Below are 15,190 nucleotides of genomic sequence, written 5' to 3' on the forward strand. Positions count from 1 at the left end.
TTAAATTCTTACCAGTGTTACCATTATTAAATAAACAGATAAAAGTAGTGAAATCAATAGGACGTAATTCAGAAATAAATTTGCTTTTGCTCTTTTACATTTCAGGTGGAAAGAGCCCGCCGTGCCATTAGAGTGTTTTTCTTAATCCGAGAACTCTCACTGAGTTTAGGGATGGAAGCAGAAAACCAACTCCCTCTGACAAACCCACAGTCGTGTGTTCAAGTTGAGGATGTGTTGGACCTAAGTAAGTGTTATTTTGTGTTCTGTTTCCATTCTAATGTTTTATTCACAGATTTTGTACAAATTTTCTGCATTTAAGTACCATCATGAAAAAAATAAAAGAGTTCTGCATCAATTGATCCATAATCTTTATAGTCAGCAAACAGTCACAAGTAGGAAAAAGTGTATTAGCTTCTATTTATAGTTACACTGCTGTTTTTCTGTAATTTCTAGTCACTTTCCTCGCTCTGTTATGTTTCTACAGTAGCACTTAATTCTGATTTTTCTTTGCTTCTGTAGTTTAAACCACCAAACAATGGGTTTTATCGAATTATTCAACTACTCCTGCAATTTATATAAACAAATTCAAGCTTTCATTAAAATTATTTTAGGTCGTTTTTTAATATTTTTTAGGTCATCAACTTCTGAGCCGTAGTTATCACCAAGATAATTGTTTGTTACGCTTGTACATACACTGAAGTGCCAAAAGTCATGGGATACCTACCTAATAACGAGTGGGACCCCCTCGAGCACGGCGAAGTGCAGCAGTTCGACGTGACAAGGACGCAACAAGTCGCTGGTAGTCTGCTGGACGGATGTGCAGCCATGCAGTCTCGATTGCCGTCCACAATTCGCTCATTGTTGCAGGTGGAGGACCCTGGGCACGAATAGTCCGTTCGATGACATCCCACATGTGCTCGATAGGGTTCATGTCCGGTGATCTAGGATGCTAATTCATGCATTGGAAGCTGGCAGAATGTTCCTCAAACCATTCATGCACCATTGTGGTCCGGTTACGGCGCATTGTCATCCTGGAAAAGTCCATTGTTGGCAGGGTAAATGAAGTCCATAAAGGGTTGGAGATGGTCACCAAGCAGCTGAACATAGCAATGAGCGTTCATTGTCTGGTTCACGAGGACCAGAGGACCCAAACCATACCAAGTAAACACATCCCACACCATGGACAGCGGTTAGTAGCGGCACATGTGTCGGTCTTCGGCTGCGATACTCCATAGAGACCAAATTGCGTTGCACTGACCTCTGAGACACATTCCTGGGATGCCCTGCATTGATTTCTGCTGTCAGATCGTGCACTGTTGCTTGTCTGTCTGCCCGGACAAGTCTGCCTAGACGTCGCCGGTTGCGGTAATTCAACACTTGTGGGCGGCCACTGCGTTGTCCCTGATGGGTCGTACTCACGGTCCACCCTTGACACTGTGGAGCGAGAAAAGTTCAGTGTCTGAAATCGCATGTCCCATTCGCCTAGCACCAACTATCATCCCGTGCTCAAACGCCGATAATTCTCATCGGGTTGCCATCACCACAGTACACGACGTTTCACTGCACTCACAGAAGTCTACCTGACAACACTACAACTGCTTCGCGACGTTCGACTGGTATGCCGCGATGTTACAGCGCCATCAACTAGTTCCCTCCTGCTATCCCATGACTTTTGGCACTTCAGTGTATTGTTTAAATGCATTTCGTTTGTAATTATTTTGTAAAGATATTTTATGACATTTTCGTTTTTAGAGTGAAATAAATTTTTAATAATCAATGATGACCTTATTTGACGATCACGTGCATAGAAGTTTCATTACCAGCGTATCTCTTGAAAAGATGCACTTTTGTAGCATTGAAACATTGAGCTATACAGAATTAATAACATTTTTTGTGTAAAAATTAAAATTCATAAAATGAACACTGTTGTAACAGATAATTTTTAAGTATTATTATTATTATTAGGAATGGGTCAGTACGAAATATTTGCTGATACCGTAAAAGTACTTATATAAAATTTAATGATACCTTTAATTGGTCAATGTAAAATTGTAAATGTTCCTTGACATCTTTATTTAATGTATGTAAGCAGGTGACTGCAGTGTTTTTTTCTTGGAAACATAAACCTCATATTTACATAACTAGGGAAAATGAATTAAATGTTCTAGTCCATAGAAAGAACAACAGAATGGCAGATTTTGCACTAAATTACAGGCTAGTTATAAGTATACGAGATCACAGGGTGGATACTTGCTGGGAATTCCTTGAATTCTGCATGAATTTTTCTCCGTAGACGTGAAAAATTGCAACTTTTATTCATGCAAATCCCATTGAATTTATACATATTTATAAATATGTCCTGTGCTAAGTTTTTCACAATTTAGCTTTTATTTTTATGGAGGAAGGAGGAGAAAACTGCGTGAAAAAATAGAACAAAATTCTTTCAATCTGTTTACTGTGTTAGTGTCCTTTGCAGACCAATCTATCCGACAGGCAGAGGATTATTGCAAGATAAACTTGAAGTTGATTAAGTAAATTTGAGTTTGAAATTCTTATACAATTAACAATTTTTCGTAGATTAACATATCCCTTAACATTTATGACTTGCATTTGTAGATCTATTTTGGTCATTGACTTGCATTTGTAGATGTATTTTGAGTCTGAGTATCTGAAATGGCAGACTCCTCACCTCAAATTAAATATTCTGAATAAATATATACGCCAGTGTAACGACAACCGCGTCTACTCCGTCTTTCCTCGACCAGCCCTGAAGATGACTCCGTGAAGGAGTCGAAAGCTTGGAAGTACTCCGAAGTGTTTTTTATCGTGCTGTTTGTATGTTATTTTAGTGTTTTTAACAAATTGTTAATATAGTCGAGTGTGTGTGTGTGAGAAATGGTAATTCGTAAGATTGAAATAGAGAAAACATTTGCTTGTACCTTTGAATTTTGGGAAAGTTCACCTTGAAAACTGGGAATTATACTTGAATTTTATCATGGTTCTAGAGTACTGTGATGTGCATATATTGAACCAATACCAATAACACATGCCGATTAACCTGTTTCATCAATTATTATTAGTATTTTGTTTTACTAGGTTATTATCTTCTAGAAAAAGTTGTGGACTGAGTTTTTTGTGTGGTACATGAACATTTAACTTTTCATTGCAGACAACAGTGACCTGATCGCATGCACAGTGGTGACAAAGGATAACCAGAAAATTCGGAGGTTTCTTGTCATTGATGTCATCCAGCTTATACTTGTGGAACCAGATAGCCGAAGACTAGGATGGGGAGTGGCCAAGTTTGTCGGATTCTTGCAGGTATGTTAGCTTAATAAGTAGAGCAAGGATTTTTATGACAAAGTCACCACAATGTGCAAAACAAAAAATATGCCCTGACAAAAATATAAATTTCTAATTTCCATTAGCAAAACAAGGCGTGTGTGCCATTTTACTGTGTAATGCTTTGAACGAACCATCAGCTTTCATCATATAAGGCATTTAACTCTGATAAACTTAACTTTTCATTTTTCCACCTGATGAAGCCATCAGATGGGTGGCGAAATCGATCGCGAAAGAAATTACCTATCTCCACGTAACCGCCAAACAGATATCTTTAGATACAATGTACATATAAGGCATTTCATTTGTTATAAATACCAGCAGGCCATATCAAATTTATTGACCTGTTTTGCAGTTTATTGCAGGATAATATTCTTCCACAGTTCCCACAATAACATTCACTATATTTCATCCTCAGTGTTTGTGGTTTTGTCAATTCAATCCATTTTTTTACCTGATCTTTTGCATAGTTATTTTGTAGCATCGGCTGTTATAATCTTTCTTAGCATAGAAAAGTCTGGTTTAGATTTGCCTATTTTTTTATTTCCAAATATTTTTCTCAATTATGTTGATTCAATTTATGTAGAAGAATGTCTTCACAAAGGAAAGCGGCACACCATTCTCCATAGAATGATGAATAAGATTCACGTAGAATTTACTGAATCATTTTTCCATCTTGAATTCGTACACCACATTTGCATCTTGCTATCACAACATGCTGCTGAACAATATATATTTTTTTTTCAATAGCAGTTATTGCCAATGGTTGAGGTTCAGTTCCTGGTTCAGCCACAGTTTTTTCAGTAAATTATATCTTGAGCATTGTTCACCCATGTAGAAAATACATAATTGTATAATCATTTAACCTGATAAAAGCTTTGTAAGTACGCTGAAATGTCATTTCTCAAGACTTTTTGCATTGATAGTAATTTACTTGTAATACTACCTTGACAGAGAATGATAGTACAGTCAAACCCCGATTTTACATTTTTCAGGGGCCTGGAAATAAAAAACGTAAAATGCAGGAAACGTAAAAAGCAGGAAATCATAAGGGAGGGGTGAAACTCAAGTGTCAGTAAGAAAGTACTACACAATCGACTTTTTAGGGGGTATATTGTATCAAAAATTATTTAACAACAGGAAAGAAGTATAATAATGAATTTCTTAGGAAAAAAATCAAGACGTGCTGGGAAAGTCAATGACAGATTAACGGGACCCACTTTCGAGGGTAGGGACGGTGGATGACTGCTTCTAACTGCTGCCTATTAGGTTCAGTTTATGCATCTGATTGTGTGAGATCTCTGTTTACTCTGTAAACTGGTAATTACTTGTTATTTTTAGAAGTCCCAGGTAATTGGAGGTGGTTGGGGGGGGGGGGGGGTGATCATTTATAGCTGGATGCCAAGCATCTTTATATACTGTAATCAAAGTGTCCTGAAGGCATGCAGAATGATTCAGATTCCACTTTGAGCTGCATATGTATCCAGTCCCGATCAGCCCAACAGCATGAAGTGCACAAAACAAGCTTTGTCAAACTTACGCATGTTTAGATGTTGCAATAAATTATCAGTGACGCGCGCAGGATTTTCGAAAGGGGGAAGTTTTTTTTTTTTTTTTTTAAGAAATACTGGCCAGATGACGGGGGCTTATGACCCCTATCAACCCCCTTTGGGCACGCCACTGATTGTTATTTACATCCATGTTAATCGACAATTTATCATTGGATTTATAAGTCTTGCAAACACCTCTCCACATAAATAATTTTTTTTTTATAAATATTCCGTGATTTATTTTCAGCACATGAATCGTTCTGATATAAAGCGGCGATTATATTATTCTTAGTATGACGGTATCATAATGAGTACCATCATAATGTGAAAAATAAAATAATTCTATCACTTGAAATCTATGATTTAAGTTCGTATTTGGTGGATTATATTTGTAGAAAATTAATTTGCATCACTTTGGCTTTGTTTTAATTGAATTACGTATGTAGACTTCAAGCATTCAATATATTTTTATAATTCAGCGATGTAATTTGGTTTGTGAAGTATCCAGAATATGCTTACCATAAATTGTCAATTTATGCAAAATCGCTCATATGTTTGGTTTCAACAGCTTTTGCTTGCTCATTCATAAATGTATGGGTACGAACATGTATTTAAAATGTATTACTAGCATGTACAAACCATTTAAGATAAGTTTTGGCAGAATTTCGACGATAAAGTTACGATTTGTTAAAATGAGCGCCTTGAAGAGTAATCCTAAAGTTGTGAAGTAATCCTAAAGTTGTGAAACATAGCCAACTCACATAAAGGGAAAAATCTAAGTTGTGCGTAAATAACCTTTTTCCCACCAAAATTGTAAAACTTAAAATAACTGTAAATGGTAAAAAGAAAATACGTAAACAAGTAATAGAGTATTGTAATATATGTTTTATTGTATCTAATTTATTTTACAAGCATTTTCATGCATAATATCTGTACAATTCATAATTGTCATTTGAAAAGTATTCGCAAGTTTGTATTCTGTGCTTAAAGTTGTAACAGTGTGAGTTTGGATACACTGCTTCATCTAAAAGATCAACGACGACTAGTATGGAGTCGCTAAAATTTTCGGAAACTTAAAGTGAAACTATTTAAGTATAACAATGAAGATTTGTTCATCAAATGTGATACAGCAGTGCAGATAAGCATAATATTTGCATTCAACACTTGAAATTGCATCGCAAAGTGCATAAAAGGTCCAGAGGACATTAAAATAAGTACCCGATGGAATCACGTAAAATGGCAGCCATCTTCGCTTGAAACTGAATTTTCAGATAAGTATTAAACATGCATGTACCTACATAAATGAAAGGCCTATTTTGAAAATGCGAAAAATTCGCTTGCTTTGAATGTGGAAAGTCTATAGAACACACAAACACATATAATTTGTCTTGGATAGTTCTTCGTTATAATCGAGCGTTTAGTGCAAATCGTCTCGTAAAAAATCTTGGAAACTTGGAACAATTTTCCATATGCTGATAAGTTGACTTGAGATCGTGACTAATATGTAAAAGAAGTTGAAATATGAAAATGTGATGTCGAAATGTAAAATCTTAGTTGATTATATGAATGTATGCTTAATACGGTGTATGAACGGCATACTTGTGAAATTTGTTTATAATACACTGTTCATTAATACTTAACATGTGGTAATTTTCTTTATTTCTGCAAAAGTTAACGCAGTTATTTGTACAGTAAGTTGATGCATGGAAATTTTGAGTTGAATTTTAGGTTGCTTATGATGTGAAATATTAAAACAATTTATTAATCCCTTTTTAAAAAATATATGACCGTGTCATTCAGTAAGCCGAGGAAGAGCATCATATTAGCATCATGTGCATTTCCTTCCTGCACTGCTCTGTTCAAGGTATTTATCAAATGGAAGAACAAGAAGAAAAAAATAAGTTGTCTTTTTTTTTTTAACTCCTCGCTTTGTATCTCGTGCTCCTGTTTCCTATCGTCAAAGCAAAACAACCTTTTTCTTTCCTTCAGAGTGGATGCTTCATCGCTAAGGGGCCTTGAGACAAAACATTGGCACCTGTTGACAGCTTCACTTTGCTCGCAGACACCCCTTCAAACTGGTTTGTAATGGGAGGCAGGAAGAAATACGGAAGGAGGGGGAGGGGAGAAGGATTACTGCTTGGAGCTCTCCCATGTTGTCATGTCAATGATTCTGACATATGAGCAAGATTTCCGATGCAGGTCATTAAAGAATGAGAAAGGGGCTAAATCCTTCAATTACTGCATAGCTCTGCACAGTGCCAGAGTAATGAGCTCATATGGGCATTTTTTTTTTCACTTGCAGTACGATATGTTCTTTGAATGAGCGTATTCAGGTTGAAGAGCAACTGCATAATTTTAGACGTAAGAGGAAAGTCTTTTTGCTTTTATGTTAAGGCGAAGAGGGACAATTACGCACCAGGCATGCATTTATTCCAGTATCGTCGGAATGAGCAATGCTACTAAAAAGATATCCGGCAGAAATGAAGAGTATGAATTTCTCCCCATGTGGCAAGTGGAAGCGGTTTCCTAAGTTGATTATTAAGTCTTATACGATTTTTGAAAAATGTGATGAATTAGTATTTACCGAATCCCATGTATTCCTTATGGGACATCAACTTCTACTTCAAGTTACGGCTCAACAAATGGGAGTTTCGACTTTTCCTACTGCTATGACATAGTTCTACGTGTCCTTTTTCCGTCCATGTACTTTTCTACGTCATCGGATGTTTGATATTCCCGAGAGAAGGAATAAAATAACGGTCCCATAAGCCTAGTGCATTTCTCCTTGCCTCCTACGGCCATCCTGGCAGTGTTGCCAAACCTGATGTGCATAATAGAGCTAAATTTCACCATTAATATAGCTAAAGAGGACTTTCGAGGAGCTGGATTAACGAAGGCTGCATAAAGTGCCTACTAGGGTAATTTTAGTTGTCAGAGGGGTAGGGGTGCTGCTATTACCGTTAGCTTTAAAGTGATGGCAATTTATTCTTAGTTTCACCGCCTAGATTTGGCGGCATCACCCATCTCAATAATCCAATGATCTTAATATAAAATCGAAAATAAAGGGTTCCCAGATAACAAAATTGTCATCTTCATCTTAGCCACAGCGCTATATATAAAAATACATGGGGAGGAAACAAAAGGTGGGTGACGCAGCCTATAGCTATACGAATATCACGCCACGTGCAAAATGTACACTCATGGCAAAAGTTGGTATTTATGGGCCGGAGCCAGTGGTGGCATCATAGTGGGGCAGAGGGCGGGTGCCACAGTTCACAGTCAAACGAGTGCACGAAAGAGCCAGATCTGGCTTCAAAAGAGCGAAGTTGGCAACAGTGATCAGCAGCTGACCCAGCGAGAAAGACCAAGGGGAAATTGTCCCTCCTCGCCTTAATTGGTTAAGATGTCTCGTGTAAGGGTGCTCACTTCCACATGAGCAAGAAAATTGGGGCAGAAATACTTGGCACTTTTCAGTAATTACAAGACTAGTGATTAGGGATGGACGATAACAGAAATTTGATATCACGATATATCATCAAGAAAATATCGTGATATTGGCGATATATTGTCTCCATGATATATATTGCCAAATATCGTGATGATATATCACTAGCATGATATATATTGCTAAAATATTGTGATGATATATCACCAACATGATATATATCACCAAATATGATGATATATTGCCGACACGGTATATATTGCCAAATATTGTGATGATATATCGCCAAAATATCATGACTATATATCACCGACACTATATATTGCTAAAATCTTGTGACGATATATCGCCAACATGAGATATATCGCTAAAATATTGTGACAATATATCACCGACACGATATATATTGCTAAAATCTCATGTGGATATATTCCGAACATGATATATATTGCCAAAATATTGTGATGATATATCACCAACACGATATATATTGCTAAAATCTTGTGATGATATATCGCCAACAGGAGATATATTGCTAAAATATCGTGATGATATATCGCCAAAATATCATGATGATATATCGTTTAGTTGATATCGCATATTGCCCAACACTACTTGTGATGGTACCATAGGGGGCATGAGAAAGCAAATGCCACCCACCCCCGCAAATGAGAGAAAGGTGAAGTTAAAGTTTCCCATGCACTTTGCACCATGCCGTGACGCATATATATAGAGAGAGAGGGATGTGGGAGATGGTGTGATCAGCACCATGCTCCAGTCACCTATACCCCACATATTCTTCTATTTTTGCAAATTTGAAGGTGATGTGATCAGCACCACGATTGGGCAGCCCCCTTGCTCTTTTGGCCCAAATACACATTTTAATGACATTGAGATGTACAATAAATTTGGCTGCTCTCAGAAAATATTGCCACATCTCTCGTCTATTCACTCATTTTTCCTGGCCCCATCACTTTACAGCCTATGAGTCACACAATATGCATAGAGAAAGCATTCTCTGCCTCACATAGAATAATCATTTATCCCAACCTTGCCCCTCCTCCCCCCACACACAATTGATTTCACACTAATATTTTTCCGTTGGTGAGTAAAATATCGCCCTATCTGCCCATAGAAAAAAATGATCACTTTCAGCTTCATTGTGATAACCAAATAATATAGCGTTCGTGAAAAAACTTCAGATTAAAAATAATCAAACTAGATCCAATTATATTTCCAGAAATATTGCCGTTGTTATCTGGTATGGCAAATTATTAATTTTCTCCATTTTCAACGTTGCAAACAAGAAGAAAGGAAAAGTTTTTACAAAACAAGTCCCCCTCTTTTTTTCGTTCCCGTCACCTACGAAGGATTCAGTAAATGTGTGGGCAAAGGAGTGAATGGTGATCGAGTCTCGTTGTCAGTTTTCCACTTGCATTTTTGTGGAGGGGAAAGGCAAAAAAAAACATTGTGTCCAAACTCTAGGGAAGGCAGAGAATCAGTTTGGCAACAGTGCGCTTGTTGTCTGAACCTGCGGCAGAAGGATCGGCCCATTTCATCTTCACGGGGAATGCAAGAAGTACCGTTTTACCTTCCACTGACCATGCCTCTTCGCTCCCTCCTAACGAAAGCCTAACATCTGAAAGTTCAAGGTCGCGTGGTCAATGAAACAGCTGCAAAAGCAAGAGAAAAAAGGGAGAAGTCGCGTAGTCAACAGAACAGGTTTCTGCCAAATTTTAAGACATCATCACGGCTCGGGAAACGGGAGTTAGAGCGAACGTAAAATCGAGGTGAACGTGCTATTATTTAACATGGCCTTTTGCTGGGGCCTGACTGGATGACCGTATTAAGCGGGAAAACGTATAATGCGGGAACGTAAAATCGGGGTTCCACTGTACATCCTTGTGCACTGCATTTTTTTTCATCAGAAACCAACTCACGATTGGTTCTAGATGTGAAATGTTATTCCTGTTATTACGATGTATTGTAACTTACAGAAAAGCATCCAGCCCCCTGTGATGTAGTAGTTCACATGTACAAAATAATTTGTGTATGTCAAAAATTGTTCTAGAACTTGAATTTCTTTCCATGGAGGTTGCCTGATCTATGCTGCGTAGATGGGTGTAAGTGAGTCGATAGTGAGTAATTCAGTTATAACCAATCTCTAATTTTGAGTTGCATTTCAGGATATAGAGGTGACCGGCGATAAAGATGACTCCCGCTGCTTACACATCACAATCCATCGTCCAAATTCCTCCAGCTCAACAAACCGTGTGCCTCTTCTTTCAGCTAAGTTCATCTTTGATGACCACATTAGATGCATGGCAGCGAAGCAGAGGTAAGAAGATGTGTAATGAGTGTTTCGTTTACATGTTAAGGGTCTTAGAATATCGAGTTTTCCCCAAAAAATTATAGAAGTGTGTTATTATTTAACATTTGTTTCTAAAATATACAATACTTCCTCTTTCCACAAATATATGTTATATTTTACATACATTTTCTCACATTATAATTTTTTTTCTGTAACTTTTTTGAAAGTAAAGAAAGTTGTAATATTGCATAAAAGTTACTGAAAACATATTTTGAATAGATCAAAATTTTCATTAACTGCGAAATCCAAATTGGAATCATTGTAAGAAATTTTCACAATGTGCATATAAATAATTAACTTTAGCGCAAATTTGACATGATTACAAGTAATATTCAGCAATGAAGAAAACGTGACATCTAGTGGTGTACATTTGAAAGAGTTGGTTACAACACTCGTACAAGGTGCTGCAATTATAGCCCATCGTCATTCATTCACAATGGAATTTTATAGTTAACGTTGTGCTTGTAACTCATCCAGTGATGTACAGTGGAACCTCGATTTTACACTTTTGAGGAGCCCAAGTTGACAAAATGTAAAATATAAAATCGAGGAAAATTTTATAATGTTTGTCTAAGTTGGGACCATAAAGATTGAATGTATAATCAGTGAATATAAAATTGGGTTCCACTGTATTTCCTCAAATTTGTTCTCCATATTTTAAAGAATTTCTTATCTGTATTTATTTCCACAAAATATACACATTGAAATCCTCATTTAATGTTCCCAGAGTTTGCATTTCCTGTATTTTTCATCTTGGATCCCTGAAAAATGTAAAACTAGGTTCCACTGTAGCTTACTTGTATAGCTTACTTTTTATTTTCTTGATGTGCTGATACTGTATGTGGTCGAGTTACGAGTACAAGCACTTAAACACACACAAACCATTATCTTTGAATCAGCAATAAATGTTCTTGTATCCAGTTAAAAATAGATAAATGAAGCAAGCTGTTACATGTATACATGCTTTCTTTATTTCTACCTTGGTGGAGCCACATTGCACAGTTGTTTGGATCCCACATTAAACTGTAGGTCCCGTACCGATTAACCAAACAGTGTTCACTTGGTTTATTGTAGATTGACCAAAGGCCGCATGAAAGCTCGCCAGAAGAAGATGCATATGATAGCAAAGCTTCTAGATCTCCCAAGCAACGTGCAGCCATGCCCTTCGCCTCCTGCCTACAATTTACATGCATTGCGACATGAAAATATTTTGAGTAAGTATTCATAGTCTTTACTTGTATGGCAGTCTTTATTTGTACGGTCATACCATATTTGCCGGCATATAAGACACACTTTTTTCCTTTAAAAATAGACCTGAAAAACAGGGTGCGTCTTATATGCCGATACTCAGGTTGCACCATCAGGAAGAAGGGAGTTTGTGACTGGGTAAAAGCTTCATGGGATGCTGTGAAAACTAAGACACTGGTTAAATAATTTATGAAGTGTGACATTAGTAATGCACTGGATGGTACATACAGAGGACAATTTGTCGTATGAGGACTCAGATTCATCGAGTGACCACAAACAAAGAACCTTTGGCCAAAATCCTTCGTGCACCATCTCCTCCCAACTGTTCAACACGGGAGGACGATGCACGGGAACCGCGGCTCCACGCAGGCTCTTTTGTCTGTGGTTCCACTACAGAAGAGCTTTCAAGTGGCTCATCATTTAACTCTGGAGATGAATGTCTGGGTTTTGATGAAGGTTAAAATTTATTCTTTCCTAGTTAGATTAGGTAAGTTATTTGTTGAAAGTAGACCTACATATTACTTAATATTTCAAATACTGTAAATTAATTATAAATGTCAGTGATAAAGCTTTTTCCCCAAAAATGTGTACAAAAAATAGGTGCATTTTATATGTCAGCAAATACGGTAATTAGAACCAACTTCGGTTCTGATACTAAAAACTAATATTAACAAAACTGTTCTTCAGGGTTCCCATAGACCTGGGAAGCCAAGGAAATAAAATTCGGAGTAAAATGTCCTGAATGTGGGTGATAAAAAAATGTTTTACTGTTCTATTTTTCTATCTCTATGATATTCCTTAACCCACTGGTTTATTGCTACAGCAACATGTTGTTCTACATCTTTGCCTGACCTGGGCTTTACCTTTTTTTTAAATTTATAGATATTGGAAAAATTTCATATTGCATATGCAAAGTGTCTACTGACTGTTTGTGTATTTGAATGGCAAAAATTATACGAGAATTATTGGCATTATATGTTAATTCAGCAGGAATTTTTTTTCACAAATATTAACTATACTAAGAGTTCATTCTAAATAACTGCATAAATAACTAAATAATGCTTGTTAATTATGGTCACAAGAAACGTGATTCTTGCTATTGTGCATGTTGTCAGATTTGAAGAATGCAAGGAAGTGATCTCATGTAACAGATGTGAATCAAAGAATGATTGAATACACCATATATAGTTTAATTCTAGAACTTAGTAGAAATGGGATACATTAATTGGTTCATTATCAGTATTGGCCGATATACACATATCAGTTTATTGGTAAAATTTGTAATATATCTATAAAAAGGTTTTAATTTAGTTACAATTGTCCATTTTGTTATTATTTTAACAGATCTAAACATAATGTTTATGCCCTGATTTTGCAAAGTAATTGTCTAAATATGCAGCATCTTTTTCAAAGACAAAATCCATTATAGTCACCTGCTTATGTGCATTATCACCAAGGTTAATGAACTATTCAGTTCTTCAAGAAACATTTGCAATTTGATGTTGGATTAGTAGAATATCCATTTTCTATATTCGTAAATCTGATACCCAATAAGTTATTGCTACCGGCCATAATTTCATAGCAGCCCATCTCTAGCTCTAAGCACAGTATTAAAAAAATGTTTCTGATGTTGCAAATATTAGACATTCAAAACATGTCCGGAATAATTAATCAAAAATAAAGAAAAACATGTTGGAACCTGGAATTCTGTACGGTTCCCAATAGTCACTTGGATGTATATGCGAATGGTCTTCTAACCTAAAGACTTGATGAAAGTGTCTGCTGAATTGTTTTGTAACAGTGATGGTTAAATCTTCCAGGGCATGGTGGCAGCCGTGGAAGTAGGGATGGCAGTGGCAGCTCTCATCGACCAATGTTCACGGTGAACAAAGTCCCAGGCTTTGCTGCAGCCATGAGGAGAGACAGTGCAGGAGGGAGCAGGACTCCTACGTCAGGCGCAAGGGCTGATTCTCAAGGTCAGTTTCTTCATTACAGCTTAATACGCAACCGTCTTCATATTTTTTCCAGTGTAATGTTTATTTCACCAGCGATGGAATTGTGAACCTCCTTACATGTTCAGGTTTAAAAAAAATGCTACACATGCTAAACATACTTATGTTATCCTTGCGTCTATGACTTTTGAATTCTATTAATTGTGAATTTTGATTAATTGGCCAGCGAAGTGCAGTGATAATATAAGAATACATTTCATGTTATGAATCCCGCATGAATATTATAAAATTATTGCCACTGATGTGCTATTACAAGCTGAAAATTACCCCCTGAGTATTAAACTATTGATCCTTGATATAATATAATATGAACATGTAGCTTTCAAAGAAGAAATTGTACTGAAATAATTATCATAAATGCCTTATGGTACAGGTAAGAAAGTATAATTATTTATTTGCCCTATTTTAGCTTTGATATGAGGGGAAAACTTGATCATCAGGAATGTTGATTTTTCTCAAAAGCGATAAAGCAATCACACCAAAAAAATGTTAATTGTTACAAAGTGTTTGTGTATATGCAGTACCAAGTTGTGTGGGAACATAGATATTTTGTACAGAACATATTTCCAGTGATAAGTACAAGAACAAAGTGAAGAAGACAATTACAAGGTTTTAGTCCAAGCATCTATAAATAACTTGTTTTGGCAGTGGAATGACAAAATCAGAAGTAAGTTTTTTGACATATAGAATCGTCAAATCCTTTATGAAGGTATATATCCCATTGGAGAAGCTACCTTGTTAATCCTGAACAAAAATTGGGAATAAATCTGTAAGTAAAAGAAGTCAGTGAATGTTATGTATGGTTGTCCCATTTTCAATGAACACAGATGTTCCAAGTATTTATAAACAGAATTTGCTACAATAAATATTTAATATGGAATAAACGACAATTGTAACTTGAACAAACCTCCTTTGTTTGACACCAGTGTGTTAGGCTTGCGCTCTCACATATTTTGTTGCGTAACTGCCAAGAGTTAGAGAAAGAGATCAGGTTTCACTTTTGGCCTTAAATATTGTTTCAATTGTTATACTCTTGAACTGTCGTATGATGATCCCAAGTGACCACCATACTTCCATTAGAGTCCGTGAAGATCCTCATTTCTAGAATAACCAAACCAACTTGTTAAGCTCAGTATTGTAAGTGCATTAAAGTAATGTTAGGCAATCATTAACTGTTCAATATATTGGTATTATTATTATTATTGCAATCTATATAAGATTT

The 15,190-nt window shown here is 36.4% G+C and overlaps 1 protein-coding gene across 2 annotated transcripts in view; it reads left to right on the forward strand.

The window, feature by feature from the left end:
* Positions 1 to 15,190, forward strand: part of ema (C-type lectin domain containing ema) — a 67,247-nt gene that overhangs the window by 39,466 nt on the left and 12,591 nt on the right. For both annotated transcript variants that reach the window (XM_083110218.1, XM_083110219.1), the window contains exons 13-17: positions 106 to 244; positions 3,170 to 3,321; positions 10,524 to 10,675; positions 11,783 to 11,922; positions 13,777 to 13,932. In XM_083110218.1, the coding sequence (XP_082966344.1) occupies positions 106 to 244; positions 3,170 to 3,321; positions 10,524 to 10,675; positions 11,783 to 11,922; positions 13,777 to 13,932 (739 nt within the window). The remainder of the gene's footprint in view (positions 1 to 105; positions 245 to 3,169; positions 3,322 to 10,523; positions 10,676 to 11,782; positions 11,923 to 13,776; positions 13,933 to 15,190) is intronic.

This window comes from Lepisma saccharinum, chromosome 24, assembly GCF_977018435.1.
Source record: "Lepisma saccharinum chromosome 24, izLepSacc3.1, whole genome shotgun sequence".
NCBI classification, from domain to species: domain Eukaryota; kingdom Metazoa; phylum Arthropoda; class Insecta; order Zygentoma; family Lepismatidae; genus Lepisma; species Lepisma saccharinum.